Source organism: Coffea arabica, chromosome 1e, assembly GCF_036785885.1.
Source record: "Coffea arabica cultivar ET-39 chromosome 1e, Coffea Arabica ET-39 HiFi, whole genome shotgun sequence".
Lineage (NCBI taxonomy): Eukaryota > Viridiplantae > Streptophyta > Magnoliopsida > Gentianales > Rubiaceae > Coffea > Coffea arabica.
In genome coordinates this window covers 20,912,118-20,928,143 of record NC_092311.1, presented here as the reverse complement: position 1 = coordinate 20,928,143, position 16,026 = coordinate 20,912,118, and the positions used below count along the sequence as shown (strand labels likewise).

Genomic DNA, 16,026 nt, shown 5'->3' with positions numbered 1-16,026 from the left:
GAATCTTGTTTGCCAAAAATTCCCTGGAGTTGCAAAAGCTCCTGCGGCTGAAAATTCACAGCGGAGAAAATGCTGCTGTATCTGTTTTGTCGTTCTTGTCTCCGTGATTCTTCACCAAGTTGGCCATTTTAGTTTGATAATTAATCTGGTGTAAAGAGGGCAGCGTTGGACTGGTATTGAGTTTGCATGTTTGGCTTTAGACATTTGAATCATGTTTGAACTTTGCTGGAAAACGAATTTCAGATTATCGAATCATCTCACATGAACATCCTATTCAGAATTTGTTTTTGTTTTGCTGCATCAGTTCCTGTTATGTTTCTTGTTTGTTTGATCATTGAAGTTGGCCTTAGTGTTTAGTTTCACGCCATGATTTTGATCACGAAATTGGCTTTCAAAGCAAGCTGCATTCGGATGTGTATTTTGGCTGCTGAAAGTTTAAGGGAAATGTTGCAGACGACCGTTTTCTCTTCGTGGATTGCATGAGCTGCATGGAAATATTTTCTGAAATTTGCTTTTTGATCCCCCAAGTCCCCCTTTGTTGCACTAGGGCCCAATTTCATTTTAATTTCTTGCAATTGAGTCTTAAAGAATTTGCAATCTGAATCATGACTTGACCTTTTCATCACTCTTGAACCTTCAAAGTGCTTAAATGTGCTAATTGGATTCATATGGATGATTAATGTTTGCAACTGAATCCCATTTACATGATAATTGGCCTTGACATGTTTTCATGTGAATTATGGACGATTTTAATAGATTTCTAGGCTAAAATCATGAAAGCTTAATAATTTGGGAATTTAGAGTCTTGGTTTCATTTGATTTAGTTTTTCTTAGATAATTTTGTTATTTACCCATAATTTTTGTGATAGTTTTTCCTTTCTGTGATTTTTGCATTCGATTGTGATGGATTCCATCTTAAGCCATTCAACTTAGCACTCCATTTTAGATTCTTGAGACCTTTTATTGGAAACCGAGTCTTGCCTGCACACGCATGGGCTATTCCATATTTAATTTCCATTTCGTGCTTAATTCTCATTTTCGTGTTTAATTTTTGTTTTATGTGATTATTTGATAATTAAAGTGGTACCTTGACCTTTTTATTATTTTGGAGGGTAAATTAATAATTTCACTTCATTAGGGCGTCGATTCAAGGGAGGTACACTCTATCCCTTATTTGCACTTCATTTGACCCTACGTGCTCCTACGTGTTATGTGAATATGCATGTCTACTTCGCTTTCCTTGCCTTTCCTTAATTCCTTGCATTTATTTCATTGACTTTTGCTTTTATTTAAGTTATTCATTATGGGGTATGTGTACACCTCTTGGCTTGTAATAGATAGGGCTTGGCAAGCAATTTGGTCCATTTTCCCTTTCCCCTTTTGTTTTAGTTAGCAAATGTAATAGTTAAGGCCTTAATTGCCTTATGTGTCTTGCATGCTTAGTTGCTACGTGTTAATTTGCTTTTTTTTAGGCTCTTGCATCTAGTCGAGCATGCTAAGTGTTATGTGCTACGTGTTTATAAGTGATTCGCATGTCTACTCGCTTTTTATAGTCATGAATGAATGTGATGGATGAATGGACGTCACCACACTAGTCCAATGCTAGTTGTGGCCCCCTTTCCCGTCACCACACTAGTCCAACGCTAGTTGTGGTTCATTGTCCCGTTTTCCACTAGTCCAACGCTAGTAGGAAATTCTTAGAAAGGGCTAGTCCAACGCTAGACCCAATAGGCCGTCCCTTTTTGTTAGTGCATACTTGCACGCTCACTACATTTCATGCATTTTTCTTAGTTTTTATCATTTGGCATGCTCCTCCACCCTCTCCCCTTCATTTTAGACTTTTGCATTTTCATGCTAGTTATAGGGTACATTTGCTTGAAGAGTCCCCTTTCGATAAGGGAAACGAGCGAGTGTGGCTCCACAAATAGCCTTAGCACGCTAGTTCCCCCTTCTAATCAAAGGAAAAATTAAAGTCACAAAGTTAGGACTCCCCGTTCCCGTCTTGATGCATCCCTATAGGATTCATGCATTTTATTCATTCACTACCACATACACCTACTTTATATTCTATCCCTTTTTCCACATTCTCACTTCACACTACTTTTGGACGTTTTCACTTAACTACTCACACTCTATACCATACCACTCGCACACATGCACTTTATGTTATTTTCACATTATCATTCTTTACTCACCTTACCTTGTAAATACATTGGCACACCTCCACTTACATCCTATTATTTTTATCATTTTTCTCACTTCACACAAACTCACATTTTCACATGGCATGCATTCCACTCCTTTTTACATCATTTAGGATTATGTGTGACATCTCCAAAGGATCCTTATTGGGCTTCACAATTAATGTGATTGGCACCACTCAACCTTTGGAGAGAAATTTCCCCCATGTCCCCCTAGGTCTAGGTTTTTGCATTCATATAGACATATCCAACATGCGATACATACCTTGGGTAGAAAAATTAGGAAAAGTTTGGGTTAAGTCACGCAACTAGCCTTGGCTAGGGTGAGGGAGTGCCTTAGGCCTTGCCTTTGCCTTCTCCCTCATCAAATGTGACCCCCGATCCCTCTTTTTGGTTACGTAGACCCAAAAGTTCTCTAAAAGGGTTTATTTACTTTTTTCATTCAAAAACAAAAATCATTTTTGGGTGACTTGGTACACCCTAACTCTATACCAAGTGGCGACTCCATTTTCATTTAAAAACCCTTTTTTGAACTTTGTTTGGCCAAATCGTCGCATTCTTAAGTCCCATGGCCTTTTACTTTTCATTTCGCACACGTTCACATGTATATCATACACACTACTCACTCTCACACACACTCACATCATCCACACATTCAAAAAGTGGGGCGCGACAGCTACTCCAGTTAGTGCAGTCACTAATTCCGTTGGTAGCATCAGGTAGGGTTGATGCCCGCTTGAACCAGCCCCCTGGTAACCCGTATCCTGATCATTATTTTCTTGATACGGTTCTTGGCTGTGACTACTCTGAACGTTCTCGCCATTAGAGCTGCCATTGCGATTCCCGCCGCGCCTAGTTCTTGGTGCCATTTCCTAAGTCACACAAATGAGCCCCATACTAAGTGAGTATTTCACCCCTATTTATTATTATGCATGCATGCATACATATATATAGGTACATAAGAAAACACGCTCTTAACGCTGTTAAGACGATCCAACTAGAGTTGCCTACTTGCATACTTTATGCATACTACCCTTAAAATAATATGGGCGAAAAATTACATTAAACAAATTATAATGATAATAAATACTAAAAAAAAAAATTTAAGTAGGAGGTTTCATTCGCTAACTCTGAACGAGAAGAACAATCGATCCCTCACACATCGGAGCCAATAATCCAACATTTTCCCAAGAAGAAAATGTCTAACAACCTAGCGTCCAAACTGTCTAATTATAGCCAACAACTGGCTAGAGGACTAATCTACGCGAACAATCGCTAATCAACCTACCAATGTTTTAGGAATAATATTCCATAATACTAATAAAATGAGTGATTCGTCGAATGAAACCTCTCTTAGACCAACTCCACTACTCATCAACTGGTGGATCCGCATCCACAATAGCTCCATCTCCTATGCCCTCTCCAGCACCATCCTGGTCCTCAACTCCATTTTCCTCCTCTTGATTTTCCATGGGCATGTTCCCAGGGTCCTCCTCAGGGTCATCCTCTATCTCCGCATCACTATCAGACCATAGGTGATTCCACCCGTGCATCTGAGGTGCAAGAGGCTGGTGGTCAGCTATCCAGTTCATCACGCGTTGCCTTCTCTCTTCATACTTCCCCGCTAGGGTTTCGTACTCCGCTTGTCGATTCTGGAGTTGGGAAGCTACTTCCTCAAATCCTTCATTATACATATCAGCTAGTCCCTTCTGTACTCCCATATCTGCTTTCAACTTAATGACCTCTTCTCGCAGACAGAGGGCCTCTCCACGCCAGCCTTCCATGTCCTGTCTCATGTGTTCCCTCGACACTATCAGCGACGAGATCTCTTACCTTTGGTTAGCTACTCGGTCACTCAATGCATAAGCCTTCCTAGCTCCGTCCGTGGCTCTCTCTAACTCCTCGAGGAACCTGTCCCTATAAAACCTTTGTCTCATCCTAAGACGAGCCACATCACATCCCGTCAAATGGATTGGGCAGTCGCAATTCTCCTGCTCCCCGTGCACTGGTTCGGCCATCTCCTATAATACCAAATGGAACACCATCAGTCATGCTTCCATCCTCTTTACAATACCCAGATCTTTTCAAAACTAATTTACTACTCACACTACTTATTTCATGAATTATTCAACCTTATGGTCTTATTTCGAACCTAAGCTCTGATACCACTAAAAAATGTCACGCCCCGGGCCCGTACGTGCCCGTCACATGACATTCGCCGTACTTCCAAGTCTCACTCAAGAATACAAGGCTACATTAACTAATTTAACTTTAAAGGTACTAAATAATTTAACTAGATAAAGTGCGGTACAAACCACGTATGAAAGAAAGTCTACAAATGTTCAAGACGTTCGTATATTTATTCTCTGATTGAAACAGCGGATATAAAAGTAAATAAAACTAACAACTAGAAGTAGCTAGCTTGCCAACTTCTTTTCATCTAAAACTAATAAAAGTCATCCTCAGGGTCTTCTACGTAAACCAATTCATACCCTTCAGAATCTGTAAAAATGGTAAGAAGTGGGTTGAGTGACACATCACTCAGTAGGTAATATTTACCCCTCTGTTGGACCATGCACTCTTAGTTTTATAGATATATATATATATAAGTACAACTCAAATCGTTTGCAAATCATTCACATCCATAATTTTGAAAGTAACGTCATTTATAAAACAATCAGTAGTAAAGAATGACAAGGAATTTAAAAGCGCTTTATTGATACCCATCCATGAGAAATCGCAATGTCATAAATCACTTTGTAACAATTCATAAGTCTCTTCATATCCATTCATGAATCATCCCATAAAACGTCGCATATCCGCTCATAGATCATTTCAAAGCAGTTCATAAATCATTTCATATCCGTTCATAAATCTTCTTTCAGTTCAACTCATAACAAGTACATGCAATGACCGGCTACTGAGTACTCAGCCTAGAGATTTTACCCCTTCTAGGTGGGCGACCAATAGGTTTCATGACTACCGATTGGTCTCATTTCATTCATGGGTCAATCGGTCGGACTTTATACCAGGCTACCCTGATCTTGTCAATCGGCTGGGCTCTATACCAGGCTACCATGACTTTATCATTCGGTCAATCGGCTGGGTTTTATACCAGGCTACCCTGACCTTGTCAATCGGCTGGACTGTATACCAGGCTACCATGACTTTATCTATCGGTCAATCGGCTGGGCTTTATACCAGGCTACCATGACCGTTATACAGGACTATAGCCCCTACCGTCTATCCCATGACTGTTTTGAGCTTTACTTGTCAAAAATTCATTCCACACACCACATATATAAATCCTTGATTACATAAAAGATTCAACTCATTTGGTATATAATAACATATCAAAACATTTCAAATAAGTCACATGGTCCTTTTTGTATAGTAAAATATAACTTTCATAAATATCCAAGTAAAGCATTTAATCAAACACCTTTCGAGTCAACACAACAAAATAGGATTGAAAACAAGAATTTCATTTTGCACATTTGAAATCTCAGAAGGGTAAGTACCACCTACCTCTGTTTGGTTGCTCGAGTGGAACTATCTTAGATCCTTGTATCGTACCTATCAAATGCATAGGTTCCCTAATTAGTTATTACTTCCTATAGATGCATAAATATTCAACCTCTAAGTACGTCAAAGATTCGTATCTCGACCATTATACGACCCTAATAGCATTTCCCTCAAATTGGACGATTTCTATTTTTGGAATGTTTCTTAATTTGGAAAGTTTCTATTTTTAGAAAGTTTCTTAATTCGGAAAGTGTTCATTTGTAAGGTTTCCTAATTTAAAAGAAAATAATTATTCACAATCCTGTTTATTATCCTGACTACTATCTTACAATGTTTATTTATAGTTCATGCTTATCCAATATTATTGTTATTATTATTACTATCATTATTATTATTATTATTTTACATGTTTCGTTTAACTATTTAGAACTTAACCCACTTTGTCTACATTAACCTAATAAACCTAGATAAGGATGTTTTAAATTTTCCTTTATGCATCTTAAACGTAATTAATTAAGTATAATGTTTACATGGCCAACCCTTCAATTCTAACCATTGCCTTAAATTGGGTCTTGAATTTTAATATTCACGATATACCATAAAAATGGACTAATTATATTTAAAATTCATTTACTAAACATTTACTAAATTTTTATACTATAGTTTGGTCCAAGTTTACATTGCATCCCCTTTTTTTTTACTTATTTATTTTTTGTTTATTATGATGATTATTATTTTTTTTAATTTTCTCGGGTGGGACCCATGGTTGGCCTTTGGCCAACCATGTCTGACCATGGTCGCCAGGCCCTCTGGCGACCCAAACTTCGGCCAACCACGAATTTACTCCATTGTCGTCAGCAGGTGCTGGCGACATCATCTTTTTTTTTTTTTTTTTTTAAGTCCTGGGTTGGCCTTTCGGCCAACCCTTGGAACTGGGTGCGGCGTTGCTTCTGCAACGCCCAACCAAGATAGAGCAGCGGCAGCCGCCGCCGCTCTTCCCTTTCCTTTTTTTTTTTTTTAAAACAGATCCAATCACCTTATAATCTCAAGATTAAAAATCAACCCCCCTATTTTTATTAGCCTAGATACGAATCTTATCATAGCATATATATATCTACACCTATATAGCGACAATACATGTCCATAAAATTCTTAGAGCAATTAATACATTTACTAAACTTAAAGAGAGATTTCTTGCGTGAACTCGAGACTTACCGGTTTAGGTGCCTAGTCGTCGGATCGAGTGACGATGTTGCCTGCTTCTCCTTCTCTCCCCTCTGACGGCTCTTGCTCTAGGGTGCAGACGAAAGAAAGGTAAGGTTGGGCTCATTATTCCTTTTTTTTTCTGTCTAGGGTTTTAATAAAACCCTAAACCTAGCACTATTTATATTAGTACCCCTGATCCCATCCTACAGTTATTTTATTTTATTTTTTTTCTTAGCAACTCTATCTTTTCAGTTATTGAGAGAGAAATAAAAAAATAAGTGAGCAAAATAAGGTAATAAAATCGGTGCTAATGGGCGTGGGTTTCACACCACTGCCGGGAGCGTCCCATGCAGAAACTTCAGGAAAATGTTGCTCCCTCATTTCAACCACCAAGACCAAACCAGATGACACACCGTATGCACACCCTCTAGTTCACCATCCTGGATCTCAAAATGCCGCCAAACTAATCTTGCCCCTTTGCCTGAGCAAAAAACATGCTCCAGATCCTCCTCCCGAGGCTCCCGACAACACCAACATCGAGAAGGGCCACGAAGGCCGAATCTCCTCAACCTGTCCATGATAGGGATCTTGACCTGCAGCAACCTCAGCATAAAGAATGATATTTTTAAGGGAATACCCAGTTGCCAGACCAAGGCAGAGAACCAAGATCTGTTGCCAACCTGGCGAACTAAGGAATATGCTGATGCCGTGGAGAAGCTACCAGCAGATGTGAGGCACCAGACCATTCAATCAGGACCCCAAAAGGATGGAGGAGCCACTTCCAGTACGTGCCTAACCAGCCCTGCATCCAAATGTTGATTAAGCATGGCGACATTCCAGGCCCCCCATCTACAAAATCAGCCACTATATGGTCATAGAAGATCTCCACCTTACTACATAGCGCCCCAGACCCCAGCCAGTTATCATGCCAAAAATCCATTAGCCCCTGCCGAACGATCCAGCCAATGTTGTCCTTCCCTACCTGCTGTACTGCTATCATCCTCCTCCACGTGTGTGAACCCCACTGGGTTTCCTCTGTCAGATACGGGTGCAATCCCGCACAGTATTTCCTTGACATGAAATCCGCCCAGAGCGACTGCTGCTGCCGAAATTTTCACCAGAGCTTGACCGAGAATGAGGCATAGACTTCCTTCAAACCTCACAGCCCAATACCCCCTCCTCTCGTGGCCTACACAGCTTCTCCCACCGAATCCAGTGGAAATGAGTGCCAAAGTCTGACGACCCCCAAAGGAAATCTGCAAACAGCTTCTCCACGTCCACAAGAACCCCCTGTGGAGGAGAGGAAGCCGCAAGCAGGTGTATCGGCATTGAAGATAACACACTTTTAATCAAAATCAATCTGCCTCCGATAGATAAAAGTCAATTCTTTCAAGACAGAATGCGAGCCGCCACCGCAATAAAATCAGGATGTAAGGAATCAGAATTTGGAACGATGAGGAAAGAATTATCACCAACGAAATAAGAAGGAAGTTTACAACAAGTTTCAAGTGTAGAAACTCCCTTTGAAACTTCATTATTCCTTCCATCAATTGATTCAACTTGAGAAGGCATTGCTAGCTTTTTACACTTTCCTTCAAAATCTGCATGAGAAATACAAGTGTTAGGATGGAAATTATACTCAAAAGAAGGTGAAGATGATGAATGAACCATAAGTAGCAAATGAGAGTCAAAATTTGGAATTCTCCCTTCATGGGGGGTTTGAATTAATTCCCCTTTGGTATGGGCAGATTTGAATTGAAATTGTTCCATGAGGTGTTCCCAAATAGATTTAACTCCAAGAAGACAAACTCCATGAAAACTAGTGAATTGTACGAGTGACTTCAGAATGGAGCATGGCATGACTAACTTCACTTGACTTTGCTTAATCTGCACAAAAGAAGAAACACTAAACAAAGCAAAGGTAAGTTCGTTAGGAAAACAATAAGCCCTCACATTTTTGCTCAAAATTGGTTCACTTTCTTTTTTTTCTTCCTTTTTACCACTCATCTCATCAGATTTTCCCTTCTCTTTTTCTAGCTTAATGCCTTTGATTGTTTTCTCATTAGCAACCTCCTCAACAAATGGTTAAATAGGATGAGATACTCCTTTGTTAGGAATAGGTTCAGCTACCTTCTCCTTAGAAAACTCACTTTGATAGCATCTATTTGACTCCATTTGTTTTTGGTGTAGAAGACGTTGATGTCTCCCAAAATGACTCCTTATGAGATGGTTCAACTCTAAGTTTAGGCCTAGAAGATGTTGAATGAACCTTCTTATCACCTCTTATATAAATCGGCTTTAAAGAGGTAGATTGCATGGAACCCCTCCTCTTGAGAGATTCATTCTCCCGCTTGAGTTTATGTTTGTGTTTCCTCGACCATTGTTCCTAATTGTCAAGGTCGGTGTCCACATTTGAATCACTAGACTCATTCAAAGGTTGTTTCCCTCGAGATTTCTTAGAGGAATTCCTTGAAGTTTCTAGATTATCAATGCATTCATGGATTGTCTCAAACTTAAGATCAAACTTTCTTTGAAACTCCGTTAACATGGCATCCAATTTAAGAGCAAATTGAGTAATAGTCATTTCATCTCCACTTGCCATGTTTTTTTTTTTAAACCTGCAAAACTCAACAAACGTTAGTCATAAAAGGCCTCACTCGCTCCCTTACGTGTTTCTCTCACTCTCGTGTATCCCTCAAGTGTTTAAAACACTCTAATGTTCTCATTGATCACTTCTCAAGTCCTTTGAAGAAATCAGAATTTTCTCCAAGAAATTCAACCAAACTTCACTCAAGTCTCACCCAAAATGTGGCGTATAATTGCTGGGATTTTTAGGGTTTATTGGACCGTCAAAGTGACTCAAGGAATTCTGTGAAAACTTGCTAAAAATTACCAGATTTAGTCCGCAAAAGGTAGCCCATGAATTAGAAGAGTTTGACTTCGACAAGGACTCAATTTGGAAGCTAACAACTAATTAAATCCTAGACTGATTTGGACTCTTTTTGGTACTACTAGGCACGAACAAACAATCTGAAAATGACTCAAAAACACTAATTTATAAAGCTGGACATAATACTAATTTCGACCAAACAAGAATCAAGATGGCAGAATTTTGTTAGATCCTAGAATTACTCTACCCAATTTGCACTTGGCTGGAATTTAGGCAAGTTGAAACAAAGGTTTCTTGGGTTGTTTGGGAAGGTTAGTGGCTGATTTCTTGTTTCGTAAAAGTGCCAAAAGGTTAGCAATTGAATTTGGTAATTTGAGCGCAATTAGAATTTGTTTTGCAAACCCAAGTCAACTTGGTTTCCAAAGTCTAGTTGGTTTCCTTTTCTTGGTGAGTCCAAATCTGGTTTTTTTTTTCTTGCGCTTCTTTTTTTTTTAACGCAACCAGATTTTGTTTTCTTTCTTTCAATTCGGATTTGCACTTCAAGAAACAAGATTTTTGTTTGAGTTTTTGGCACAAGATCAACCCCTAATTTTCAAGAATCAAGAACTAGGGGTTTTGCACAAGTTCAAGATTTGATCTTCTTGATTTCAAGAATCCAAGAAACCCTAACTTTGTACCCCAAAAATTCAAGAATTATACCGAAAAAATTCCAGAAATTCAAGGTTCTTTATCAAGAATTTCAAGAACAATACAATCCAATCACAATCTTGACACAAAACACGAGAAACAACTTCGGATTTCCAAGAACAACCATGATCAGATTTTTTTGTGACTTTAGATGAATTCAAGATTCAAGAAACACAACAATAAGAGACAAGATAACGTATCCAGGAAATTTTTTTTTCGTATGAACAGTAACCGCGGATCATTAGTAACAATGAACAGTATGATGAACAGTGACCTTTTTTTTTGTTTTTTTTTTGAATCATGAATTTGACTTCGGAAAACGAGGATATATGACTTGAACACAAAAAAAAAAAAGGATATAACCTGGTGGTTGTCGACTAGCTCTGATTACCAACTGATGTGATATACAATTGGACACAATCTAGACAACCAATCACCGACGGTTTGAGCAGCGGAAATTTAACCCAATCTAATTCCCGAAGTAGCGAACAATATTGATATTATCTCAACCCACTACTTAACGAATTAGCGAACCAAACTATAGGTAGAGGAACGCCACAACCAAGGAGTTACTTGATTGATAAGTTCACTTGAATAACTTGAGAAAGATTCTCAAATATTCAAAGAAGCTTTCTTGGAAAGAGAAAGTGAAAAAAACTCACGATTTTTATTACTGCAAAACCAGAAGAAGGGAGACTCGGGCAGTGATGGGGAAGAGAGCTTCGGTAGTAGCGACGGAAAGAAAAAGGAAAACACAGAGCGGCCGCAACCTCAGAGGATCCTATCGTCGACAGTGGCTGAAGTGGTGGCACTGTCATTGCTGTTGCTGCTCTCCTTCTATTGCCGTGGACTCCACCACCACACTTCACCCCCAAAGCCCACTGGCGCACCTTTGAAGATCCGGCAGAAACCACCTGAGCCTTTTCTTTAGTCATCCCACGCCTCATTATGTGTTTAAGGTAAGACCCTTATCTTTTGTGGTAGAAAGCTGTTTTCTTTAGTTGTCATTTACTTTCTTTTTGCTGTATACTGGTTCTGTCTTTGCTTCCATGATTAGTTGATGGTTCTCCGCTGATAAAGTTATGATATTTGGAGGTTATCAATAGGTCTCATTTGAATTACTGCGTGATTATGTTTTGGCCGAACGAAAATTGCAGAAAGTTTGCAGCTTTGATTGTTTCTATGCTTAGAATCTTTTAGCACATCTAAATTGTGAGAACCCGTCAAAGTTCTTATTTTCTAGGCTTTATTTTATTTGTTTGCACACTTTTATACCTTTTCTTTATTAGAAAATTCCCCAGATAATTTTTTTTTATGAGTACATATAGTTTTTAAATCATTTTCTTGATATAAGTTAGTGTACGTTAAATTTGAAGTGTAGTATTGACGTGGGACCCGCTAGTGCGAAATGTTCGGAAAAATTCGGCCAATTAGGTTAAGTTTTGGATACCGGATTTATTTTACCAGGTGCTAAGAGATAATTAAAGGTTGTTATATGGATGAGAGTGGAGAGACAAAAGGATAGCCAAGCATTAATGAGAGTGACAAGTGTCACTTTGTGATTTGGTTGGACTTTGACCTTTGGACCAACTTTACCAATAAATCAAAATTGACCAAAATCATCTTCATTCTTCTAGCATCTTGGCCGAATTCTTGAGGAGGAAAAACAAGAAGAAAGCCTTCAACTCCAACTCCATTTCTTGCTCAATCTTGTGAATCAACCGTTAAAATTTCAAATTCCTCCACAAAAGTCACTGTTTAGGAATATTGAGGGTAGTGGTGGAGTGATTGGAGAAGGGAAAGGACTAAGCCATCACCTTTCTTGAGATTTCAAGGTATCATGTCTAGCAATCCTTTCTTTGGTTTTAATAATGTTTAATTAGTGACTTGTGTTAGTCATAGAGTTGGATTTGTGCAAGGTTTTGTGACTTTTGGTGAAGATTGGTGAATTTTCATAATTATTCATGATTTTTCTGTTTTAATATGATTCATATGTTGTGGCCATGTATGATGATTGGAAATGATATTTAAGGAAGCTAGAAGGTGGAAAAAGTGATTAATTGCAAGCAATTTCTGTTTTGGAAAGACAATTGGAAAGTTAGGGTTTCAATGTTCTTCATTCTGCCCGGCACTGTAGCTCATAGTTAGAGGCCGAATTGGCCTTGGGTTAAAACATGAAAGTTTTAGGGAATGTTATTTTAGAGATGCCTACAAATTTTCAGGTCAATCAGAGTAACGTAGCTTGTGAAAAGATGGAATTACCCTTGCTGCCCTGTTTCTACCCGAATTTGAGAATTGCTTCTGTAATGGGTTATTCTGGTTGGGAATGCTTCGGAATTGGTTGTTGAGGTCTTCTGATGAATTGTATCCCTGTTTCTTAGCTTTCGGATGGCTTTGGAATTACTGGATTTGGACTTAGGTAGCCTGATTTATGATGTTTGCACCAGAATACGATTTGTGAACCTGTTTTTGCGGTTCTGGTGTAGTAGATTGCATTTTTCACCTGGTTACACTCGACACTTGTGACGCCCCGAAAAAAAAAAAGAGTTTGAGAACTCGGAAATTTTCTAATTTTCTAGGGTTTTATTTATTTAATGGCTTGTTTTCTGCGTTTTCTTTCGTAGGGAAATTTTCTAGATATTTTTAATGAGCAGATATAGTTTTTGGAAGATTTTTCTAGTATCAAATAGGTTTTGAGAAATTAAGAGTGTATTCCGGATGTGGGACCCACTAGGGCGAAAAGTTCGGAAAAATTCGGCCAATAAGGTTAAGTTCCGGATACTGAGTGAAATTTATCGGGTGTTAAGAGATAAGTGGAGGATGAGATGTGATTGATGTGAGAGGAAACAAAAGGATAGAAATGCATTTAATGAAGTGACACGTGTCACTTTGTGAGTGGTTGAAGCTTAAGACAACTATTCACCCTTTTTGACTTTTTGCCATTGAGTTAAATATCTCACAAAAATCACTAAAATTCACTCTTTTCTTCTCCTCCATGGCTGGTTCTCTCTTGAGCAAAGAAGAAAGAAACTCTTCAACATTTTAGCTTCCATTTAGCTCAAGCTTCCAAAAACAATCACATAAACTAGTTTCTACTCCATAAAATCCCTCCATTAGGTGCTAGTAAGTTGTTTGGTGAAGTTTTTAAGGAAGCTAAGGTGTTCTACAACTCCTTCTCTCTTGTTTACTAGGTAAGTGGTGATTACACTTCCTCCTACACTTAATGATGCTTAATTTGTGCCTAGTGGTGGCTAAAGTGCTGAAATTTGTGGTTTGTTTCTTGGTTTGAGATGAATTGGTGAAGTTTTTATTTTATTGAGGAATTTTATGGTTTAATGTGATCATGATGTTGTGGTTATTTATGATGGTTGGTAATGAGGGGTTATGACTCTAGTGGATGTAAATGATTGGTAATTGCAACCAATTTTGGGTTTGGAAGGAATTTGAGGAAGTTAGGGTTTCATAACCCCCTTTCTGTCCGGTTTTGTATCATATGGTTATAGGCCGAATTGGCCTTTGCTTAAAACATGAAAGTTGTAGGTATTGATGTGTTTGAGGTTCTTGTAAAATTTCAGGTCATTTGGAGTAGTGTAGAATGAGATATGTCGATTTTACTGTTGCTGTTCTGGGTTGATCAGAATGTGCGAACTGCGCTTGTAATCGTCTGTTTTGACTGGAATTGTTTTGGATTTGGTTGTTGGTGTATTCTGATGAAATGTAGCTTGATGTCTTAGCTACCGCATGCCTTTGGAATCAATGCATTTGGACCTGTATAGACTGAGTTGTACTGATTACAGCATAGTGTGATTTGTAAACCTGCAATTACGGTTCTGGTTTTGTATTCTGCATATTTGACCTAGTTGTGCTAGGATTTGGACTGAGTGGCCTTCTACATTGTTGTAGCCCTGTCTCTTAGCTTCGAAACGGTGGGTCTTACACCTTCATCCGACCATCGTAGCGCCTTTGGTACCATTACCGCAAAATGACATCAAAACTGTTTTTCTGGTTTTGAGCTTAACTTTCATTTCCGGACTTTTCCCTAGCTTGACTTGTCCTAGTACTACTTGGAGCTTTCTGAATGGCTATTGGATGAACTTGTTGTTGTGTGTGTACCTTTGGGTTGGAATGAGGAAATAATGAAGCCGTGATGGCCGGAAAAGTTAGTAAATTCAGGGGAAGTGCTGTCCGAACTTTGAAGGGATTTGTTTGCATTGGGTTTGTGATCTAAGGCTTGGATTTGAGCAAGGAAATATTATATGATGGATGATTTCTGAGCCATTGAGGTGAGTGACCCTAAACTATTTCCAAAGTACTTGTGAAATGTTTCTTACATTATTTACTTTTGAACTGTTTCCAAAGCTACTTTTGAACTGTTTTGTTGCATATCATGCGTGCTTATATGAAAGTGTTCCTTGTTTGATATATTTCCTTGACTTCATGACTTGTATTATTGATTGATAACGTGTTATGTGCTTTGAATGATTTCCAAAACGAGCTTTCTAGGCGAGTGTGTATTTTATCGCACTCGACCTAAATCAATGTGAAATTTTCATGATAAATGATTAAATGCTACTTGCGCATGAATGTAAGCCTTTTGGGCTGAACTGGCCATTGCCTCTTGTTACCGGTCGTCTCGAGCCAGAAACGGACTCGGTCGGGCAATTAGGGACCTGGGTGAACGTTTGGTATACTCGAGTATTACCTTTGTAGGTTGGTGGAGGTTGGTGGAAAATGATGCAATTTCAAATGAAAAAAAAAAGGAAATGACAGGAGAACGAACGTATCTTTTCATGAATGTTACTATCGCTTTCCATTGTACATGTTTCTTGAATTATTGATACTCCATATTTAATGTTTTGTAAATGTTGTAATTGTTTCTGAACTTATCATTTGATTTATGACATCATTGAAAAGAAATATTGTTAAACCGATTTGATTACTGATTTTCTGGTTACTCGCTGAGCTTCTAGCTCACCCCAAAAATATTTTATTCCCCTCCACATTGCTCAAGGCGAAGGAAGGGCTTGTAGTACTTGTGCACGTGATTGGATGGCCTATGTTTTGTACAATTTGGATTTGGAATCAGTTTATGTATAGTTGGGAATTGTTTCCGCTTCGCTTATGACATGTAATTTTTGGAGAATGTGATGTAATATTTGAGATTTATCTTGTAATCTGTTTGAGGATTGTAGTGAACGACTGAGTCCCGGCGAGAGCCGGGCAGGCGGCCCGCCGAACCCTCTGGTTCGCCTTAGGGGGAGGTTGGGCTGTTACAAAACTGGTCTGAGTAGCCTTCTTCAACATTTTAGCCCTATCTCTTAGCTTCGAAATGGTGTATCTTGTACCTCAATCCGATAATCGTAGTGCCATTGGTACCAAAACCGCAAAATGATATCAAAAAACTGTTTTTATGGTTAGAGCTTAACTTTCATTTCCGGACTTTTCCCTAACTTGAATTGTACTCGTACTACTTGGAGCTTACTGAACGGCTATTGAATGAACTTCTTTTGTGTGTGA

At 38.7% G+C, this 16,026-nt stretch overlaps 1 protein-coding gene across 1 annotated transcript; it reads right to left on the bottom strand.

Annotated features, from left to right (window-relative positions):
* Positions 1 to 4,030: 4,030 nt before the first annotated feature.
* Positions 4,031 to 8,261, bottom strand: LOC140016357 (uncharacterized). The gene is made up of 4 exons (XM_072069855.1): positions 8,091 to 8,261; positions 7,654 to 8,034; positions 7,346 to 7,525; positions 4,031 to 4,222 (listed from the first exon to the last, which is right to left on the bottom strand). Exons 1-4 carry the CDS (start codon positions 8,259 to 8,261, stop codon positions 4,031 to 4,033), a joined length of 924 nt encoding a protein of 307 aa, XP_071925956.1.
* Positions 8,262 to 16,026: the final 7,765 nt, after the last annotated feature.

What these genes read in the sequence shown, in the direction of transcription:
- LOC140016357 (XM_072069855.1), bottom strand. Translation starts at nt 8,261, where the DNA reads ATGCCGATACACCTGCTTGCGGCTTCCTCTCCTCCACAGGGGGTTCTT. An exon ending in CTGGTGCCTCACATCTGCTG is followed by an intron (nt 7,526 to 7,653) that starts GTAGCTTCTCCA and finishes AGGTTGCTGCAG; the next exon opens with GTCAAGATCCCTATCATGGA. An exon ending in AACTAGAGGGTGTGCATACG is followed by an intron (nt 4,223 to 7,345) that starts GTGTGTCATCTG and finishes TTGGTATTATAG; the next exon opens with GAGATGGCCGAACCAGTGCA.